At 37.9% G+C, this 19369-nt stretch overlaps 1 protein-coding gene across 6 annotated transcripts in view; it reads left to right on the top strand.

The window, feature by feature from the left end:
* Positions 1-19369, top strand: part of SLCO6A1 (solute carrier organic anion transporter family member 6A1) — a 112734-nt gene that overhangs the window by 23855 nt on the left and 69510 nt on the right. For all 6 annotated transcript variants that reach the window (XM_061424476.1, XM_061424477.1, XM_061424475.1 and 3 more), the window contains exons 5-6: positions 11670-11791; positions 12864-12976. In XM_061424476.1, coding sequence (XP_061280460.1) covers positions 11670-11791; positions 12864-12976 — 235 coding nt within the window. The remainder of the gene's footprint in view (positions 1-11669; positions 11792-12863; positions 12977-19369) is intronic.

Raw genomic sequence — 19369 nt, 5'->3', positions numbered from 1 at the left:
TATGATGACAGCCTTACTACTAATTCTGCATATAGTTTTTTAAATTGTGTTAAAAAACACATAGTATAAAATTTACCATTCTAACCATTTTTAAGTGTGTAATACAATAATGTTAGCTATATGCATAATATTGTGCAGCATATCTCTAAAATTTTTTGTCTTGCAAAGCTGAAACTCTATATCCATTATACAATTGGGACTTCCCTGGCAATCCAGTGGTTAAGACTCTGAGCTTTCACTTTAGAGGGCACAGGTTCAATCCCTGGTCAGAGAATTAAGATTCCACATGCAGTGCAGCACAGCCAAAAAAAAAAAAATCTAAAAAAAACAAGTAAGAAATGATGTTCATTATGCAACATTTCCCTCTTCCCCTCAGCCCGTTTACTTTCTGTTTCTAAGAGTTTGACTACTTTAGATACTTTACATAAATAGAATCATGAAGTAATTTTCTTTTTATGACTGGCTTATTTCACTTAGGATAATGTCTTCAAGACTCATCCATGTTGTGGCATATAACAGTATTTCCTTCTGTTTTAAGTGAAAGTGAAGTCGCTCAGTCATGTCTGACTCTTTGCGACCCATGGACTGCAGCCTACCATGCTCCTCTGTTTTAAGGATAAATAATATTTCATTGTATGTATGAACCACATTTTATTTATCTATTTGTCAGTTGACCTTTAGGTTACTTCAACATGGATGTGTGAATATCTCTTTGAGCTTCTATCTTCAATATTTTGGGGATATATATATACCCAGATTATTAGATTGTATGGTATTTCTATTTTTAATTTTTTGAGGAACTTCCATATTGTTTTTCACAGTGGCTGTATCATTCTACATTCCCACTAATAGTGCATAATACTTCCAGTTTCTCAATATCTTTGCCAATACTTATTTTCTCTTTTTTAAATGACCAGTGTGTATGAGGTGATATTTTGTTGTGGTTTTGATTTTCATTTTCTTGATGATTAGTGATGTTCAAATACTTGTTGATCATTTGTATATCTTCTTTGGAGGAATATCTATTCAAGTCCTCTGCACATTTTTAAAATCAGATTTTTGTTCTTATCGAGTTGACACAATTCTGTCTATATTCTGGATATTAGCCTTACTCCAGATAAATGGTTTGCCTATATTTTCTCCTGTTCTGTAGTTTCTCTGTTCACTCTGTTGTTTCCTTTGCTGTCCAGCTTAAGTTCAATGTAGTCCCACTGCTCTAATCTTATTTTTGTTGCCTGTGCTTTTGGCTTCATATAAAAAATTAATTCCCAAAATCAAAACCATGAAGCTTTTCTCCTATATTATCTTCTGGGAGCTTTATTGTTGCAAGTTTTGTGTTTAGATATTTAATCCATTTTGAGTTATTTTCATATATATTGTAAGGAAAGGATCCCACTTCATTCTTTTGCACATGGATATTCAGTTTTTCCAGCACCATTTATTCAAGAGGTTCTCCTTTCCCTGTTGTATATTCTTATTCTTCTTATAAAATATGATTTGTCTCATATTTATGAGAATATATTACTTGGATCTTTATTCTCTTCCATTGTTCTAGATTCTGGAACCAGTACCATACTTTGTACCAGTACCATACTGTTTTGTTTATTATAGCTTTGCAATACATTTTGAAACCAGGACATATGAAGCCTCTGACTTTGTTTTTTCTTTCTCGGGATTGTTTTGACTATTTGGGGTCTTTTGAGATTCCATATGAAATTTTAGGATTTTTTTCTGATTCTGTAAAGAATTCTGTTGGGGTTTTGATAGGCATTGCATTGAATCTGTAGGTCACTCTGGGTATTAAGGGCATTTTAGCAATACTGAGTTTCAGATCTATGAGCATGTCTTTCTTACATTTATTTGTATCTTCTTTAATTCTTTCAGCAATGTTTTGGAGTTTTCAGTGTACAAGTCTTTGCCTTGCGTATTGCTCATTGTTAGTGTATAGAACTACACTTGAGTTGTATTAACTTTGTATCCTGCAACTTTGCTGAATTCATTTATTAGTTCTGACAGTTTTTTTTTCTTTGGAGTGTTTAGCAGTTTCTTAGAAGTTCATATCATCTTCAGACAGAGATAATTTTACCTCTTCCTTCCAATATGGATGGCTTTTATTTCTTTTTCTTGCCTATTTGTTTTGGTTAGAATTTGAGTATTATGTTGAATAGAAGTGGTAAAAGTAGTTAGGTATCTTTACCTTGTTCCAGATATTAGAGGGAGAACTTTCAGTTTTTCACATTGAATACAATATTAGAAGTGGGCTTTTCATATATAGCTTTTATTATGTTGGGGTAATTTCCTTCTGTTCATAGTTTGTTGAGTGTTTTTTTATAATGAAACAGTGTTAAACTTTGTTGAATGCTTTTTCTGAATCCTTTAAGATGATCATGTGCTTTTGTCCTTTATTCTGTTAATGTGGTATATCACATTAACTGATAATTATATGTTGAATTTTTCTTGCATTCTGTAATACATATAGCTTCTTTTAATAATACTAGAAAATATTTCCAGGGAAAAGGAAACATTTACATGTGTGAATATAAAGTTCTCTTATTGAAATGAGAAAAAGGATAGCCACTATATTACAGTGGCTGCTCAACAGTGGCCTTGAAATACAGGAAATCATTCTAGTGAATGTCAGGCTGTTGACCACTTAGCATAGAAGGGATACCCTGAGGCATGCTATGCTTAGTTGCTCAGTCGTGTCCAACACTTTGCAACCCCATGGACTGTAGCCTGCCAGGCTCCTCTGTCCATGGGATTCTCCAGGCAAAAATACTGGAGTGGGTTGCCATACCCTCCTCCAGGGGATCTTCCCAACCCAGGGATTGAACCAGGTCTCCTGTATTTTAGGCAGATATTTTACGTTTTGAGCCACCAGGGAAGCCCAAGAATACTGGAGTGGGTAGCCCTCTTCAGGGGAACTTCCTGACCCAAGAATCAAATGGGGTCTCCTGCACTGCAAGAGGATTCTTTACCAGCTGAGCCACCCAGGAGGTATAAATTTATACTAATTTTTTATAGGTACTCAGTTCAGTTCAGTTCAGTCACTCAGTTGTGTCCAACTCTTTGTGACCCCATGATTGCAGCACACCAGGCCTCCCTGACAATCACCAACCCCGGGAGTTCACCCAAACTCATGTCCATTGAATCGGTGATGCCATTCAACCATCTTATCCTCTGATACTAAATTTATACTGAGGTATAAATTTATACTAATGTATGGTTGGGACTTAGAGCAGTATAAAAATTATGTAACCAGGAGAATATGTAGATGAACCTCTTGCAACTAGCACATGAAAATGGTATGCATTTTGTAAGAGGCTCTTTAGCAGTTGGACAAGGTGACCCATCCTGTGAATGTTAATCAGCCTCTCTCATTTTTTTCTAACCACTCTAAATTCTTTCTCAGTAAGCTCATGTAAAAAGAGCTGGTGAGAGTAATGATGACTTTGCATAAATGCACTACTTGGACTTCTTCACACTAAGGACAATCTGTCAACAAGAATATTTCCCAGGATATAATTATGAATACTGCTGATTGCCCAATTCATCAATAGTAGCAGTAGACCGTGAGTTCCTGATATGATACTTTCATCAGGAGACAAGATTTTATCAGGTTGATTACTTTGTCATCAGGTTGGCCCTCCATTAACCTAGAGATTTGTCTTTATAGGGGAAGATACATATCCTGGTTATGTTCTTTGCAGCCAAAGATGTAGAAACTTTACAGACAGTAAAACCAAGACCTGGAACAGACTATGGCTCAGATCACGAACTCTTTATTGCAAAATTCAGGCTTAAATTGAGGAAAGTGGGGAAAATATCTAGGCTACTCCAGTACTTTTGCTTGGAAAATCCCATGGATGGAGGAGCCTGGTAGGCTGCAGTCCATAGGGTCACTAAGAGTCGGACACGACTGAGCGACTTCACTTTCACTTTTCACTTTCATTCATTGGAGAAGGAAATGGCAACCCACTCCAGTGTTCTTGCCTGGAGAATCCCAGGGACGGGGACCCTGGTGGGCTGCCGTCTATGGGGTCGCACAGAATCGGATATGACTGAAGCAACTTAGCAGCAGCAGCAGCATTCAGGTATGAGCTAAATCAAATCCTTTATGATTATACAGTGGAGGTGATGAATAGATTCCAAGGATTAGATCTGGTAGAGAGAGTGCCTGAGAACTATGGATGAAGGTTCATACATTGTATAAGAGGTAGTGACCAAAACCATCCCAAAGAAAAAGAAATGCAAGAAGGCAAAGTTGTTATCTGAGGATGCTTTACAAATAGCTGAGAAAAGAAGAGAAATAAAAGGCAAGGGCCAAAGAGAAAGATATACCCAACTGAATGCAGTTACAGAGAATAGGAAGGAGAGATAAGAAGGCGTTCTTAAGTGAGCAAAGAAAGAGAGGAAAATAACAGAATGGAAAGGACTAGACATCTCTTCAAGAAAATTGGAGATATCAAGGGAACATTTCATGCAAGGGTGGGCATGGTAAAGGACAGAAATGGTAAGGTCCTAACAGCAGCAGAAGAGATTAAGAAGAGGTGGCAAGAGCACATAAACTGAACAGAAAAGGTCTTAATGTCCTGGATATCCACCTTGATGTGGTCACTCACCTAGAGACAGACATCCTGCAGAGTTAAGTCACGTAAAGCTAGTGGAAGTGATGGAATTTCAGCTGAACTATTTAAAATCCTAAAAGATGATCCTGTTAAAGTGCTGCATTCAGTACATCAGCAGATTTGGAAAACTCAGCAGTGGTCACAGGACTGGAAAAGGTCGGTTTTCATTCCAATCCCAAAGAAGGGCAATGCCAAAGAATGCTCAAACTACAGTTCAATTGCAGTAATTTCATGTGCTGGCAAGGTTATGCTCAAAATCCTTCAAGTTAGGCTTCAGCAGTGTATGAACTGAGAACTTCCAGATGTACAAGCTGGGTTTCAAAGAGGCAGAGGAACCAGAGATTAAATTGCCAACACTTGCTGGATGATGGAGAAGGCAAGAAACTTCCAGAGAAACATCTGCTTCTGCTTCCTTGACTACACTGAAAGCTTTGACTGTGCATATCACAACAAACTGTGGAAAATTCTAAAAGAGATGGAAGTACCAGACCACCTTACCTGCTTCCTGAGAAACCATTTACAGGTTAAGAAGCAGCAGTTAGAACTGGCCATGGAATTACTGAATTATTGTCACTATGCTTATTTAACTTCTATGCAAAGTACATCATGTGAAATGCCAGGCTAGATGAATCACAAGCTGGAATCAAGATTGCAGGGAAAAAATATCAACAACTTCAGGCATACAAATGATACCATTCTAATGGCAGAAAGTGAAGAGGAACTAAAAAGTGTCTTAATGAAGGTGGAAGAGAAGAGTGAAACAGTTGGCTTGAAACTCAATGTGAAAAAAGCTAAGATCATGGCATCCAGTTCCATCACTTCAGTTCAGTTCAGTCGCTCAGTTGTGTCCAACTCTTTGTGACCCCATGAACCACAGCACGCCAGGCCTCCATGTCCATCACCAACTCCCAGAGTTTATGCACACTCATGTCCATTGAGTCGGTGATGCCATCCAGCCATCTCATCCTCTGTCATCCCCTTCTCCTCCTGCCTTCAATCTTTCCCAGCATCAGGGTCTTTTCAAATGAGTAAGCTCTTTGCATCAGGTGACCAAAGTATTGGAGTTTCAGCCTCAGCATCAGTCCCTCCAATGAACACCCAGGACTGATCCCCTTTAAGATAGACTTGTTGGATCTCCTTTCAGTCTAAGGGACTCTCAAGAGTCTTCTCCAACACCACAGTTCAAAAGCATCAATTCTTTGGTGCTCAGTTTTCTTTATAGTCCAACTCTCACATCCATACATGACTACTGCAAAAACCATAGCCTTGACTAGATGGACCTTTATTGACAAAGTAATGTCTCTGCTTTTTAATATGCTGTCTAGGTTGGTCATAACTTTTCTTCCAAGGAGCAAGCATCTTTTAATTTCATGGCTGCAGTCACCATCTGCAGTGATTTTGGAGCCCCCCAAAATAAAGTTAGCCACTGTTTCCACTGTTTCCCCATCTATTTGCCATAAAGTGATGGGGCTGGATAGCATGATCTTCATTTTCTGAATGTTGAGCTTTAAGCCAACTTTCTCACTCTCCTCTTTCACTTTCATCAAGAGGCTCTTTAGTTCTTCTTCACTTTCTGCCATAAGGGTGGTGTCACCTGCATATCTGAGGTTATTGATATTTCTCCTGGCAATCTTGATTCCAGCTTGTGCTTCATCCAGTCCAGAATTTCTCATGATGTACTCTGCATATAAGTTAAATAAGCAGGGTGACGATATACAGCTTTGACGTACTCCTTTTCCTATTTGGAACCAGTCTGTTGTTCCATGTCCAGTTCTAACTGTTGCTTCCTGACCTGCATACAGATTTCTCAAGAGGCAGGTCAGGTGGTCTGGTATTCCCATCTCTTTCAGAATTTTCCACAGTTTGTGGTGATCCACACAGTCAAAGGCTTTGGCATAGTCAATAGAGCAGATATAAACCAGTTCTATCACTTAGTGGCAAATAGAAGGGGAAAAACTGGAGCAGTGCAGATTTTATTTATTTCCTTGGCTCCCAAAATCACTGTGGATGTTGACTGTAGCCATGAAATTAAAATATGCTTACTCCTTGAAATATCAATAACCTCAGATATGCAGATGACACCACCCTTATGGCAGAAAGTGAAGAAGAACTAAAAAGCCTCTTGATAAAAGTGAAAGAGGAAAGTGAAAAAGTTGGCTTAAAACTCAACATTCAGAAAACTAAGATCATGGCATCTTGTCCTATCACTTCATGTCAAATAGATGGGGAAACAGTGGAAATGGTGACAGACTTTATTTTTTGGGCTCCAACATCACTGTAAATGGTGACTGCAGCCATGAAATTAAAAGATGCTTGCTCTTTGGATGAAAAGTTATGACCAACATAGACAGCTTATTAAAAACCAGACATTACTTAGCCAACAAAGGTCCATCTAGTCAAAGCTATGGTTTTCCCAGTAGTCATGTATGGATGTGAGAGTTAGACTGTGAAGAAAGCTGAGCGCCGAAGAATTGATGCTTTTGAACTGTGGTGTTGGAGAAGACTCTTGAGAGTCCCTTGGACTGCAAGGAGATCTAACAGTCTATCCTAAAGGAAATCAGTCCTTAATATTCATTGGAAGGACTGATGCTGAAACTGAAATTCCAATACTTTGACCACCTGATGTGAAGAACTGAGTCATTTGAAAAGACCCTGACGCTGGGAAAGATTGAAGGCAGGAGGAGAAGGGGATGGCAGAGCATAAGATGGTTGGATGGTATCACTGACACAATGGGCGTGAGTTTGAGTAAGCTCAAGGAGCTGGTGATGAACAGGGAGGCCTAGAGTGATGCAATCCATGGGGTTGCAAAAAGTTGGACATGACTGAGTGACTGAACTGAATGGAATTGAAATTCTTAAAAGGAAAGGTATGACAAATCTAGACATTGTATTTAAAATGGAAGCATCACCTTGCTGGTAAATGTCCATATAGTCCAGGCTATGGTTTTTCCAGTAGTCATATACATATGTGAGAGTTGAACTGTAGAGCAGGCTGAGTGCCAAAGAATTGATTCTTTTGAATTGTATGATGGTGGAGAAAACTCTTGAGAGTCCCTTGGACAGCGAGGAGATCAAATCAACCAACCCTAAAGGAAATCAACCCTGAATATTCACTGGTAGACTGATGGCAAAGCTTAAGCTGCAATATTTTGGCCATGTGATGTGAAGAACTGACTCATTGGAAGAGACCCTGATGCTGGGAAAGATTGAAGGCAAAAGGAGAATGGAGTATCAGAGGATAAGATGCTTAGATAGCATCACCTACTCAATAAACAGGAATTTGAGCAAGCTCCAGGAGATAGTGGAGGACAGAAGAGTCTGTTGTGCTACAGTCCATGGGGTCACAAAGAGTGGGATACAACTCAGCAACAACAGGAACAACAGCACATATCCTAGGCAAGAATTTTCTTCTCTACTGTCTTTGTCTATTTGGACAGGTGAAACTCCAATACTTTGGCCAGCTGATGCAAAGAGCTGACTCATTTGAAAAGACCCTGATGCTGGGAAAGATTGAGCGTGGGAGGAGAAGGGGATGACAGAGAATGAGATGGCTGGATGGCATCACCGACTCAATGGACATGGGTTTGGGTGAACTCCGGGAGTTGGTGATGGACAGGGAGGTCTGGCATGCTGCAGTTCATGGGGTCACAAAGAGTTGGACATGACTGAGTGACTGAACCTAACTGAACTGAATAGAAATCTCATACTCTGAGCTTACAGAAACAGAAATGTACTTCTTATATTTCTGTATGCTGAGAAGTCCATGATCAAGGTGCTGGCAAATTCAGTGTCTGGTGAGATCCTGCTTTCTGGTTCATAGATACAGCTATTTTCTCCCTGTGTCCTTTCATGGGTGAATGGGCAAGAAGTCTGTCTGGGGTTTTTTGTCACATTCATGCAGAATCTACCATCATAACTTAATCACCTCCCCAAAGCTCCACTTCTTAAAACCATTACAAGGAATCTTAACATATGAATTTGAAGGGAACACAAATATTCATTCATAACAATATTCATTCTACCAACAGTGCTTATGCTATCACTACCATTCATATAGATGCCCTATTCATCCCTCTGGTATCTCATTCCTGTGGTTATCTCTCTAGTCTTTGACTAGGGATGTATGACAAGACAAAGGCAGTATGACAGCATGGCAATTACAGAATTTACTGGTCTTAATCTGCACACTATTATCCAGAAATATCTGGCTTAATAGAATGGTGTCATAGCTTGGGGCCCTCACCAGGTTTTTAGGTGGAGTTTTTGGAGTTTTCTATATGTAATATCATGTCATTTTCACACAGGAACAGTTTTACTTATTTCTTTCTGATTTGGTTGCCTTTTATTTCTTTCTCTTGCCTAATTGCTGTGGCTAGGTAAGCATCCTTGCCTTTATCTGATCTCAGAAGAAATGTTTTTAGCTTTTCACTGTTCAGTGTGATGTTAGCTGTGTGTTTGTCATGTATGGCCTTTTTAATGTTGAGGTATGTTTCCTCTCAGAGAAGGCAATGGTACCCCACTCCAGTACTCTTGCCTGGAAAATCCCATGGGCGGAGGAGCCTGGAAGGCTGCAGTCCATGGGGTCGCTGAGGGTCGGACACGACTGAGCGACTTCACTTTCACTTTTCACTTTCATGCATTGGAGAAGGAAATGGCAACCCACTCCAGTGTTCTTGCCTGGAGAATCCCAGGGACAGAGGAGCCTGGTGGGCTGCCATCTATGGGGTAGCACAGAGTTGGACATGACTGAAGAGACTTAGCACCATGTTCCCTCTATGGACTTCCTTGGTGGCTCATTGGTAAAGAATTCACATGCCAATGCAGTTTGATCTGTGGGTCGGGAAGATCCCCTGTAGAAGGAAATGGTAACCCATTCCAGTATTCTTACTTGGGAAATCCTATGGACAGAGCAGTCTGGCAGGCTACAGTCCATGGGGTTGCAATAGAGTCAGACACAATTTAGAGACTAAACAACAAAATGTTCCCTGTATACCCAATCCATTGAGTGTCTTTCATCATAAATGGATGTTGGATTTTCTCAAATGCTTTTTCTGCTTTAATTGGCATGATCATATGAATTTTATCCTTCATTTTGTTAATGTGGTGAATCACATTGATTGATTTGCAGATGTTGAATCATCCTTGTATCCTTGGAACAAATCCCACTTGATCATGGTTGTGATCCTTTTAATGTACTGTTTAGTTCAGTTTTCTAGTATTTGGTTGAATATTTTTGCACTGATGTTCATCACGGATATTGACTTGTAATTTTCTTTACTTGTAGTGTCCTTGTCTGGATTTGATTGTACATTTAAATTTAACATCAATTTCAGTTTATTTTTGCATATAATATGAGAAATGGGACACATTTATATTTTTTCCTGAAAGGAATATTTATTTATACTGATAACATTTTTTAGTCAGTCCATGATTTTTTAAAATATTAATTTTATTTTTAATGATACCATCTTTATGATAAATAAAATTTTCCTGTATATATAGATTTTCTTCCTGCCTCTGTATGTCTAGTATGTTTCCTGATATATTTTTTTTTATTTCATGCCAATACTGAAGGGTTTCAATAACTAAAGCTTTATTGTATTATTTTCTATATTGTTAAATAAGTCCTCATTCATTAAATAAGGGGCTGTTTTTACAAAATTGCTCTTCCAGATACGTATGATAATTATGGGTTATAATAAAATGTTTTGACTTGTAAGTTGGATTTGTGTGTCAAATGAGAGTAGTTGCATGGTAATAATTGGAACCCATGCATACATATAGTTAGAATATATAGATGGGTTCAAACGTAAAAAGAAAGATTTCCAAAAAGCTGTAATTTTATAAATACTTTAAAAGAGAGAAAAATATAAATTTTATGAATATTATAATTAACAAGGAAACAGAGCCCAATGATAATCTGGAGTCGAAACTCCCTGGGCATAACATATCCACATGCATATATCCTTACTGAACTCTGGACATCAAATTTGTAATCCTGTGTCATTGCAAGTTGGTTTTGTATCCCTGAATAATGTAACAATGGATAGGAAGTTGTCCCATCAATGAATAAACTGGGAATATTCTCCATACTCTGTGGAAGTCGAGGCCTAAATGCAGGCTACTCACCAGGTTCTGTTGGCAGCAGATCTTGCTGGCATTAGAGTACCACCAAAGCTGGTTCCTGTGGATGTGGACTTTTTCCCACAACAGCTGGTTGGACAGCATCTTAAATGTGTGTGGAACTGAAGATAATGGCAGCGATGTGGTAATCAGCTTCCCCAAGTCTCCTCCCTAAATGATATAAAATAATGTCGTAACATGAAAATTCCCCACAAAAATCATGGCCTGAGCATAACTGGAAACAAAGAATGTTGAAACTACAAAGCAACTGTGACTGAAAAGGGTAAAAAAATCAACAAAATCCCAGCAGAGGACCCTTCACATTTCCATCTTGCTCTGCCCACTGCAAAGCTTTATGGTTTGCAAAGACAGACCAAGAAAAACCACAGAGGGGATAGAAACAAAGGCTATCAAAGCGTGATGAGTTAGGATCACTAGAAGGCTAAAACATGCTCAATCTGAGAGTTCAGAGAAGGGACTATAAGAAAAAGATTACCAAGAAATGGTAATGAGTCAGATACCCAGGTAAAGTGTTAGTTGTGCAATTTAAAGGGCCAACCTTGTTCTAAAGAATTTGGCACATGATTTAAAGGGGGTAAGAATGATTAAAAAAAAATAGATGAGATTTAAAGCGAGTCTTCTAAATGTGTAACTTCTGTCAGAGAAAGAAGTTTAAAAGGGACAAAGAATTACTGTTCACCACCTGAGCAGACAGGGGAAAAGTGGGGAAAGGACAAAATTTAGCATCCTACATGACAGAAGAGAACAACATAATTGGAGAACTCACAACCACTCAATATCAGCAAAACAAAGCAATAACAAAGACAAATTAACAGAAAATGCTCTTTCTCTCTCTGTTTAATTATGGCTTTGTAATAAACTATACAAAGTTGAAATTTTTCATTTTCTCTATTAAAGTGTTGGAGACAGTGATGATAAAGAACGTTGGCAGCAGAGTTGGTGGAGTTATTTTGTAATTATTGCAGTTATTGCATGGTCTACATTAATACCATTTTCATGCTTTCCACAGAGTTTACGAGGTGACTATAAAAATATAATTCATTAAATTAAAGGAGAGTATATTCCTCACCCTACCCTGATCCCCAGTTCTCAGAATATGACTGAATTTCATTACTTTCTGTGTACATTTCTTTCTGTGATGGACAAACAGTGACATGTGCTAGTATTATTTGAACAAATAAAGCATGCCACCAAGTAATTATTTTATTTATGTACCAGACTGTCATTAGTACATATTTTTGTTTTTGTCATTCCTGTCTAAAAATGCTTCATGCAATCTAAAATTTTCTTAATGAAAGAAGCATATTTAATCCTATTTACCTATCATGATTTACGTTATAAGGTAAAGTACTAACTATTATAAGTCTTTGGAAAACACTGGAATATACATGTAACATTAGAGAAATCAAATAGTTTCCTAATGCTAGTAAATTTAATTGGTACAAAATATTTTTAGTAATACCAAATTTGTGCTTTTATATTTTAGGGCTATGCTATCAAATACTGTAGTCACTATATGTAGCTATTTAAATTTCAATTTAAATTAAAAATCCATTTACTCAATCATAGGAGCTACATTTTAAAATATTTAATAGCCACATCATAGCTAATGGCTACGGTATTGGAGATATTGGAGAGTACAGATATGGGAAATTTTCCTTATCACAAAGTTCTTTAGGACAGTACTGTTTTAGAAGAGCATGTCTTTTAGTTTATTAGCTTGACTTTGAAAGTGAAAGTGAAAGTGATGTCACTCAGTCGTGTCCTACTTTTTGGGACCCCATGGACTTTAGCCTACCAGGCTCCTCAGTCCATGGAATTTTCCAGGCAAGAGTACTGGAGTGGGTTGCCATTTCCTTCTCCAGGGGATCTTCCCAACCCAGGGATTGAACCTGGGTCTCCCGCATTGCAGGCAGATGCTTTACTGTCTGAGCCACCAGGGGCCACCAGCTTGACTTTAGCTTGTTCAAAAATAGTTCACTTACCATTTCAGGACCAATTGGGTCTATGTTGGAATGTGTATAAATGCTTATTATATGTGTGTTAGTTATTTGAACATGTTATAACATTCTTCTCCTTGTTAACGTATAGGCACAGCAAGGATAAAAGCTGGAAAACGTAAACAGCCTCATATTTTGGACAGAGATCAAACAAAAGATCAGGAATTTGGACCTAGTATCAAGGACTTATTTGCTACTTTTGGGGTAAAGTATTTTATATGAACAAGCAAATTAAATTGACATGTACGATATTTTTGTTGTGGATTTAAGAAAACTATAAAGTGTTCAACTTGATTCTGAATGGAACTTTTGAAGTCTTAATTAACCTACTCATTTTATGGGTAATGGAAAATAGGATCCATTTCACCTATGTGGCTTCACTATGAACTTGGTTAGTGTCAAAGACTGATACAAAGTATTTTTCCTTCTTCTATTGCTTTTAACTTTTATATATTGCTTTTAACTTTTATATTATAATGGATTTATTTTTTCTCTATATAAATAAATAATCCATTTAATAAGATGACAGAGGTATTAGCATTATCTTTTTATTATATTTTAATAACTTAGAAAAGAACTTTAGAAGTTAACAAATACTCTCACAAACAACTTTTTTTTGTTCCATTTAGAAATGTTTATTTCAGAATGGCCTATAGGACCTTACCCAGGTAAAGTTCCTGTCAGCCCTTCTCATTGGTCATGACTGAGTTTTGCTTTTATGAACCTACACGTCAAAGCAACAAAACTAACAAACATGTATTCAATTTGCTATTTTTTTTTGAGGATTTCTGCATCTATATTCGTCAGAAATTTTGACCCATAGTTTTATTTTTATGTGCTTGTCTTTATCTGATTTTGGTATGAGGGTAATGGTGACCCTGTAGAATGAATTAGACAGTGTTCCCTCCAAAATTTTTTGAGATGGCTTGAGAAGTATTAGCTCTTATCTATAAGTATTAGCTCTTATCTATATGCTTGGTAGAATTCCCCTATGAAGTTGTCCAGTCCTGGACTTGTTTGCTGGGAATTTTTTCTTACAAATTCAATTTCACTACTAGTGATGGATCTGTTCAGATTGTTTATTTCTTCTTTAGATTCAGTTTTGGAAGATTGTATGTTTCTAGAAATTTATCCATTTGTTCTAGATTGTCCATTTGTTGGCCTTTAACTATTTGCTGTATTCTCTTATAATTTTTGTATCTCTGTGATATCAGTTGTAATTTTTCCTCTTTAATTTCTTATTTTGTTTATTTGTATCCTCTATCTTTTTTTCTTAATGAACCTAGCTTAAGGCTTATCTTTAAAAAAAAAAAAGCAGCTCTTAATTTTGTTGATATTTTCTACTTAGATGGTAGGTTAAGTTGTTTGTTTTGAGATTCGTTTCTTCAGGTAGGACTGTATTGCTATGAACTTCCCTCTTTGAACTGCTTTTGTTGCATCCCATAGCTTTTGAAATTTGTCTTTTTAATTTTCATTTTTCTCTGTATCTTTTCTGTTTTCCTCTTTGATTTCTTCACTGGCCCATTGATTTTCTAGTAGCATGTTATTTTGTCTCCACATTTGTGCTTTGTCCATTTTTTTTTTTTTTCCTATAACTGATTTCTAGTTACATACCACTGTGGTTAGAAAAAGTGCTCAATATAGTTTCTGTCCTCTTAAATTTGTTGAGACTTATTTTGTGGCCTACATATGACCTGACCTGAAGAACACTTTAAGTGCACTTGAAAAGAATGTATATCTGCTGTTTGGGGATGGAATGTCCTATGGATGTCTGTTAAGCCAAGTAGTCTAATGTGTCGTGTAAGACCACCATTTCCATATTGACTTTATGTCTGGATGGTGTGTCAATTGATACAAATGGGGTATTAATGTCCCCTACTGTTTTTGTATTCTTGTTCATTTCTCCTTTTATGTTTGTTAGTGTTTGCTTTGTATATTTAGGTGCTCACATATTAGGTGCACATATGTTAATGGATGTTATGTCATCTTCTTACATTGATCTGTGTCATTATATAATGCCTTTGTTTGTTCTTATAGACTGTTTTAGTGTCTGTTTTGTGTGATATGAGTATTCTAACCCCAGCTTTCTTTTCATTTCCATGACTGTCTTTTTACATTCCCCTCACCTTCAGTTTGTGTATGTGTCTTTAGGTCTGAAGTGTTAATTCTAAGCAGTGCATAGATAGATCTTGTTTTTCCTACCTATCAGCCAACATTTGTCTTTTGATTGGAGCATTTTTCTGATGACATTTAAAGTGATTATTGATAGGTATGTACTCATTGCCATTTCGTTATTTTTCCTGATTGTTTTTATAGTTCTCCGTTTTTCTTGTTTTTGTTCTTTCCCATGTATTTTTATGATTTTTCTTTAGTGGTATACTTGTATTTTTCTTTCTAATTTTGTGTATCTATTATAGGTTTTTGATTTGTGATTACATATATGTGGCTTCATATATGTTGACTGGTAACTCTACTTGTTTTAAACTGTTCTCTATTTAAACTCAAACACATCCTGAAAGATCTATGGTTTTAACTTCCCTCATCCATTTTTTTTTTTGTGTTGTTGATGTCATATTTACATTTCCATATTTATCCCTTAGATATTGTAGTTATAGATGATATTACAGTCATTGTCTTTTAATCTTCATACTAGCTTATTTAAGTGGTTGGTCCATAGCCTTTACTATATATTTGCCTTTCCTAGTGGGATTTTTCTTTTCTCATAAATTCTTATTATCATTTCTTTTCAACTTAGAAGACACTTTTTATTTAAGGTCAGTTTAGTATTCATGATTTCTTTTTGTTTTTTCTGTCTGAAAAGTTCATTATCTTTCTCTCAAATCTGAGCAATAACTCTGCTGGGTAGAATATCCTAGGTTGTAAGTTTTTCCCTTTTAACAGTAAAATATATTATGCTACTCCCTCATGACCTGCAAAGCTTCTGCAGAAAGATCACTAATAGCAATGTGGGGGGATTCCCTTGTAAATTACTCTTTATTTTTCTCTTGCTCTTCTTTAGAATTCTCTTCATCTCTAACTTTTGCCATTTTAATTATGATAAGTCTTAGTGTAGATGTCTTTGGATTCATCTCTTTTGAGACTCTGTGTGTTTCTTGTACGTGGTTACCTGTTTCATTCTTGAAGTTCAGGATTTTTCAGCCATAATTTCATCAAATACATTTTTAACCCTGTTCTTTCTCTCTCCTCCTTCTGGGACCCCTATAATGTACATAATATTCAGTTCAGTCACTCAGTCGTGTCTGACTCTGCGATTCCATGAATTGCAGCACGCCAGGCCCCCCTGTCCATCAGCAACTCCCGGAGTTCACCCAAACTCATGTGCATCGAGTCAGTGATGCCGTCCAACCATCTCATCCTGACATCCCCTTCTCCTCCTGCCCCCAATTCCTCCCAGCATCAGGGTCTTTTCCAATGAGTCAACTCTTTGCATCAGGTGGGCAAAGTATTGGAGTTTCAGTCTCAGCATCAGTCCTTCCAATGAACACCCAGGACTGGTCTCCTTTAGGATGGACTGGTTGGATCTCCTTGCAGTCCAAGAGACTCCCAAGAGTCTTCTCCGGCATCACAGAACAAAAGCATCAATTCTTCAGTGCTCAGCTTTCTTCACAGTCCAACTCTCACATCCATACGTGACCACTGGAAAAACCATAGCCTTGACTAGATGGACCTTTGTTGGCAAAGTAATGTCTCTGTTTTTTAATATGCTATCTAGGTTGGTCATAACTTTCCTTCCAAGGAGTAAGCGTCTTTTAATTTCATGGCTGCAGTCACCATCTGCAGTGATTTTGGAGCCCCAAAAATAAAGTCTGACACTGTTTCCCCATCTATTTCTCATGAAGTGATGGGACCAGAGGCCATGATCTTCGTTTTCTGAATGTTGAACTTTAAGCCAACTTTTTCACTCTCCACTTTCACTTTCATCAAGAAGCTTTTTAGTTCCTCTTCACTTTATGCCATAAGGGTGGTGTCATCTGCATATCTGAGGTTATTGATATTTCTCCCAGAAATCTTGATTCCAGCTTGTACTTCTTCCAGCCCAGCGTTCTCATGATGTACTCTGCGTATAAGTTAAATAAGCAGGGTGACAGTATACAGCCTTGACGTACTCCTTTTCCTATTTGGAACCAGTCTGTTGATCCATGTCCAGTTCTAACTGTTGCTTCCTGACCTGCATATACATAATATTATGCTTGATGAAATCTCACATGTCCCTTAAACTGCCCTTACTTTTTAAACTTGTTTTTCTTTTTGCTGTTCTGATTGGGTGATTTCCATAATTCTGCCTTCTAGATCACTTAAGCATTCTTTCATGTCCTTTAGTCTGCTGTTAATTCCTTTTAGTGCATTTTTCATTTCAATTCTTGTATTCTTCAGCTCTGACTGGCTCTTTTTATATTTTCAATTTCCTTGTTAAATTTCTCACTGTGTTCATCTATTCTTTTCTGAAGTTCAGTTGGCATTCTTATTACTAATGCTTTGAACTCATTATCTGAGAAATTATTTATTTATAATTTCATTAATTCTTTTTTTAGAGTTTTTTTTTTCTTATAATTTCATTTGAAACAAATTCCTCTGTCTTCTCATGGTGTTTAACTTTCTTGTGAATATCTCTATGAAATTAGGTAAAGCAGTTAACTATCCCAGACTCGAAAGGGTGTCCCTATGTGAGAGCATCCCTGTACAGTGTGTGTGCTCCCAGGGCCTCTGGTGGGAGAGCTGGATCTGAAATGTGCAAGGGTCATGTATTCCCCCAGGGTACACCGGCCAGCTATCACCTTGGTGGGAGGTGGGGCTGGAGCTGGCATGGATAGAGCCAGTCAGGTATGAGCTAGGGCTTGTCCTAGGCTCAGTGACCATCCTTGCCCTATCTGGGGTAAGGTTGGGTCCCGAGGTGCTGGAGGAGAAGCCCTGAGAATCAGGTCTGAGTTGTTTCCGTTCGCTACAGGTGTGTGTTCCCCCCATTCCCTGCAGTGGCGCCTTCACCTGAGAGGGTAGTTGTCCTGAAGCAAGAGCAGCCAGAGCAGGTGCCCAGTGTGAGCCTTGCTAAGGTGGTCCCTGCACATTAGTCAGTGTTCCAGACACCTCCCGATCCACGACTTCCATGAGAAGGTAAATTACAAGTAAACTCTTGAGAAGTTAAACATTTATTGGTGTCCTCCTCAACTTGTTTTCCTTCTATTTGTCCATAGACACCAAGGCCTTTTTACTGGCAGGACCAGTGTCTCCCATCATGCAACCTGGATTAGGGTAGGCAGTAGATTAATGCTTCTACCACATGATAGGAAAACTTCCAGAATTAACTGGGATATTATATGACCCATCTTTAGGAACTGTTTCCTCCCTGCAACATTCCTCTGCGTTGGTTTCTTCATTAACATTTGTATCCCACTGCTGCTTGAGCCCTGTCCTGAATCTCAGTCTACTTTTCTCAGGCCTCTATACCCAATACTTTATATTTTACTAGTCCTGCTCTTGTTTCAACTCCCAGCTAAGTAAGCACATATAGGAGTACCTAACCTAGTTTGTTTTTGTTGACTGTATAGAACTTCTCCATCTTTGGCTGCAAAGAATATAATCAATCTGATTTCGGTGTTGACCATCTGGTGATATCCATGTGTAGAGTCTTCTCTTGTGTTGTTGCAAGAGGGTGTTTGCTATGCCCAGTGCGTTTTCTTGGCAAAACTCTATTAGCCTTTGCCCTGCTTCATTTCATATTCCAAGGCCAAATTTGCCTGTTATTCCATGTGTTTCTTGACTTCCTACTTTTACATTCCAGTCCCCTATAATGAAAAGGACATCTTTTTTGGGTGTTAGTTCTAAAAGGTCTTGTAGGTCTTTATAGAACCGTTCAACTTCAGCTTCTTCAGCGTTACTGGTTGGGGCAAAGACTTGGATTACTGTGATATTGAATGGTTTGCCTTGGAAACAAACAGAGATCATTCTGTCGTTTTTGAGATTGCATCCAAGTACTGCATTTCAGACTCTTGTTGACCATGATGGCTAATCCATTTCTTCTAAGGTATTCCTGCCCTCAGTAGTAGATATAATGGTCATCTGAGTTAAATTCACCCATTCTAATCCATTTTAGTTCGCTGATTCCTAGAATGTCGACGTTTACTCTTGCCATCTCCTGTTTGACCACTTCCAATTTGCCTTGATTCATGGACCTGACATTCCAGGTTCCTATGAAATATTGCTCTTTACAGCATCGGACCTTGCTTCTATCACCAGTCACATCCACAACTGGGTATTGTTTTTGCTTTGGCTCCATCCCTTCATTCTTTCTGGAGTTATTTTTCCATTGATCTCCAGTAGCATATTGGGCACCTACTGACCTGGGGAATTCCTCTTTTATCCTATCATTTTGCCTTTTCATACTGTTCATTGGGTTCTCAAGGCAAGAATACTGAAGAAACACAAGCTGGAATCAAGATTGCTGGGAGAAATAGCAATAACCTCAGATATGGCAGATGACACCACCCTTATGGCAGAAAGTGAAGAGGAACTCAAAAGCCTCTTGATGAAAGTGAAAGTGGAGAGTGAAAATGTTGGCTTAAAGCTCAACATTCAGAAAAC

The sequence above is a fragment of the Bos javanicus genome, chromosome 7 (assembly GCF_032452875.1).
Source record: "Bos javanicus breed banteng chromosome 7, ARS-OSU_banteng_1.0, whole genome shotgun sequence".
In the NCBI taxonomy this organism is placed as follows: Eukaryota; Metazoa; Chordata; class Mammalia; order Artiodactyla; family Bovidae; genus Bos; species Bos javanicus.
The sequence above is the reverse complement of the archived record's forward strand: the minus strand, read 5'-3'. Positions and strand labels throughout refer to the sequence as shown.